This window comes from Priapulus caudatus, unplaced genomic scaffold (genome assembly GCF_000485595.1).
Source record: "Priapulus caudatus unplaced genomic scaffold, Priapulus_caudatus-5.0.1 Scaffold137, whole genome shotgun sequence".
NCBI classification, from domain to species: domain Eukaryota; kingdom Metazoa; phylum Priapulida; class Priapulimorpha; order Priapulimorphida; family Priapulidae; genus Priapulus; species Priapulus caudatus.
The window spans coordinates 206,791-209,757 of NW_014577198.1; the positions used below are offsets into that span (position 1 = coordinate 206,791).

Below are 2,967 nucleotides of genomic sequence, written 5' to 3' on the forward strand. Positions count from 1 at the left end.
GATAGATAGATAGATAGATAGATAGATAGATAGATAGATAGATAGATAGATAGATAGATAGATAGATAGGTAGATAAATACACACACGCACGCACGCACGCAGATAGACATATATATACCATGCATAACTAAAAATCAGAACTATTTGCACAACGTATTAATTACATACAAGTAGATACAGAAGTCTGTAATAGTAATGTTTAGAGCAACCATTAAGGATCTAACTATGATATATGCATGAAAAATACTAAAACATGCACATAATACATAAACTACATTTGTGTTACCTTTGCTAGTATCAATGACAATTTGAATTTTCTTAAAAGCACCAACATCTTCCAATTTTGACTTTGCTTCTAATGATTTCAGGATTACCTGCAATAAATATTTCGACATTGATGCACATACAAATGGATCTAGGATTTCAAAATGGAAATGGTCCACAAAATATGGATATATAATGTCAATCAACAACGAAAGACCACGGTTATATTGACTGAAGACTGCTATTTTTGAGAAATTACATAGCTGCTGTACGAACAGTGTTCATCTGAATGCTAGCCATCCATGAATTCTATTATAACGCATAAGTCAGAGCACCACAGTTGCATACATATAAATGCCCATAAATGGCAATCTCCACTTGGACACTCACATCTTCAAACTTTTTTGCTTGAAATATCTGCTTGACCTCTGGCACTACAGCATCGTTTTTCGTCCGTCCTAGCCCATCAATGTGAATTCGCTCTACCGTGACCTAGAGTGTAAACATTATCTTAGTTCCATGATGAACTTAAACGACATAACTACGCAATAGATAATAGCGTACACGGATTATTCTCAGTTTAGGAAATGAATCAAATTCACTGGCAGTAGATACACATAAACATTCTTTTAAAAGTTATTCAGAAACTACACTATAGTTGAACTTTCAAAATCAATTTACAATTGATATTGGCATGAAGATATCTATACATTCAGGGTTTCTTATACATAACAGGCACAGTGGCCCATCGCCTTTGTCAAATTTAATATTGCTATTGTGAAAATGGTTTCAGGGTGTCTCGAATGCAGTCTAAGACATTCAAATTTTTAAAATTTTGCTGGGTGAGACTCCCTAGAACCCCCCACCCCCAGCGAGAGGGGGCGTCCCCCCCACCCCGCGCGTCCGCCTGCAGCGTTTGCATGCATGCCTATGGCTCGCCTTTGAATCCATCATGTGCTTTTTTTTCCAAACCGGCCATTACCTCCTTTGTCTAATTTTACCCTCAGAAGAAACCCTGACATTGTTGAGACTTTTTCATCATTATTGCAGAAAATATTCTAAAACCTGTCATAATGCTCTGATAATACTAGTACTCACCGAGACATCGTTCACACGCACAGATATGACATTCGAATCAATCAAATCGTCGCCTTTTATTTCCTAAAACAGGCAATACTTTGATTTTGCATATTTATACTGAGCATGATATACCTTGTACGAGGGAAGGGCAGTTATGCAACTAACAAAAGAGGATGGATCTTCCAATCGGACAGAAGACCCTATATGATATATGATATGATTGACAGAACAAACTGTGTATTGACGGCTGGAGCTCAGATGCAAAATGATGCAAAATAAACCAGGTAAGGCTTATCAATAATGACAATATCAACACCACCCACCTTTGACTAGTTGTGGGGATAACCTCAGCTCATAATGATAATATATATACTTATATTTTCAAGCTTGCATTGCGTTGCATTGCACCATTGCATTGCATTGCATTGTAGACAAGCCACATGTTAGTACTGTAATGAGTGTATTTAAGTTAGTATTGTAAGCACAGAGCGTTTTGTCGGCTGCATAAACTGCAGTATCCAAATCTGGGTGCATTATCATGATATTTATGAAGTGAGATTTAGGACAGCGTGCGAGCTTGGCACTCGCCCGCTCGCCAATGTCGAGTGAAAATAATATCGAGCGAGTGAAAGCTAAAAGCTGACTGCTCCCTGTGGCGAGTAAAAATAATTGTTCTAGACTTTTATTTTGTCAATCAAATGTTGGTTCACTTACGTTATATATCGCAAACATTGATGAAATAACAGTTGTAGGCGATTGTGAAGGACGGCTATCCGCACGACATCCTCAACTTTATATTATCAAAGGTTGCCGAGAAATCCAGCCCGCGAGAAGCGTGCATGCCAGCACGGCGGTGCTGTGTATTACGTGCTGAGGCGGCATAATGCATTGATGTAGCGGGGGAGGGGGGGGGGAGTGCAGGATGTTTTAAAAGTCACATTGGCCTTGGTGTTAACAAGGTCAATAAAATGCGCGTAACGTGGATTTCATGATGGGCAAAGCAGCCCGAGAATAAAAAGTAATTAAAATGAACAATAAAGACAGGAACTTTTCAGAGGATGTGTGCCTTGAATTTTTTTTGAGAAGGCAGTGATCAAGTAAATTACATGTGATTTAATCAATGGTGTTTTGTGTTTTTTCAAGGCTATTGTTTGACAAGCATTTTGTTTTAAAATGTGGGCGAGTAAGATTCGCGTTTGGGCGAGTTATACTTATTGGACTCACTCAGCCAGTTTGGCGAGTGTTACGGGCTGCTCTAAACACTGTAAGAAGTAATCTATTACGAGTTACATTCGCGATTCGCCGGTACTGACTTAGTTACGCATATTTGTATTCACATCTGCGTATCTGCGTATATCTTGGGCTCCTCTCTAAGTCGCCTTGTAGTGTATTTCACAAGGCAACTCGATTCAACGAAAGTCGGGATTATCAGAAAAAAAGGGCATTTTGACGTTGTTTTTTTCAAGGCTTTTTTGGTTTAATCGTATGGCTGTAAATGATAGCGCAAGTGGCTGGAGGTACGGTAAGCCGTCGTCGTTGAAGCCCCTTTTGTGCGTTAGGGTTCTGGGTTAGGGGTTAGGGTAGGTTAAGGATTTAGGGTTAGGGTTAGGTTTAGGTTAGGT

At 39.2% G+C, this 2,967-nt stretch overlaps 1 protein-coding gene across 1 annotated transcript in view; it reads right to left on the reverse strand.

Annotated features, from left to right (window-relative positions):
• LOC106806020 (sorting and assembly machinery component 50 homolog A-like) overlaps positions 1-2,967 on the reverse strand; it is a 15,444-nt gene that overhangs the window by 12,078 nt on the left and 399 nt on the right. Inside the window, exons 2-4 of the mRNA XM_014807847.1 lie at positions 1,364-1,426; positions 656-757; positions 288-375 (exon numbers count right to left, since the gene is read on the reverse strand). Of these exons, the coding sequence (XP_014663333.1) occupies positions 288-375; positions 656-757; positions 1,364-1,426 (253 nt within the window). The remainder of the gene's footprint in view (positions 1-287; positions 376-655; positions 758-1,363; positions 1,427-2,967) is intronic.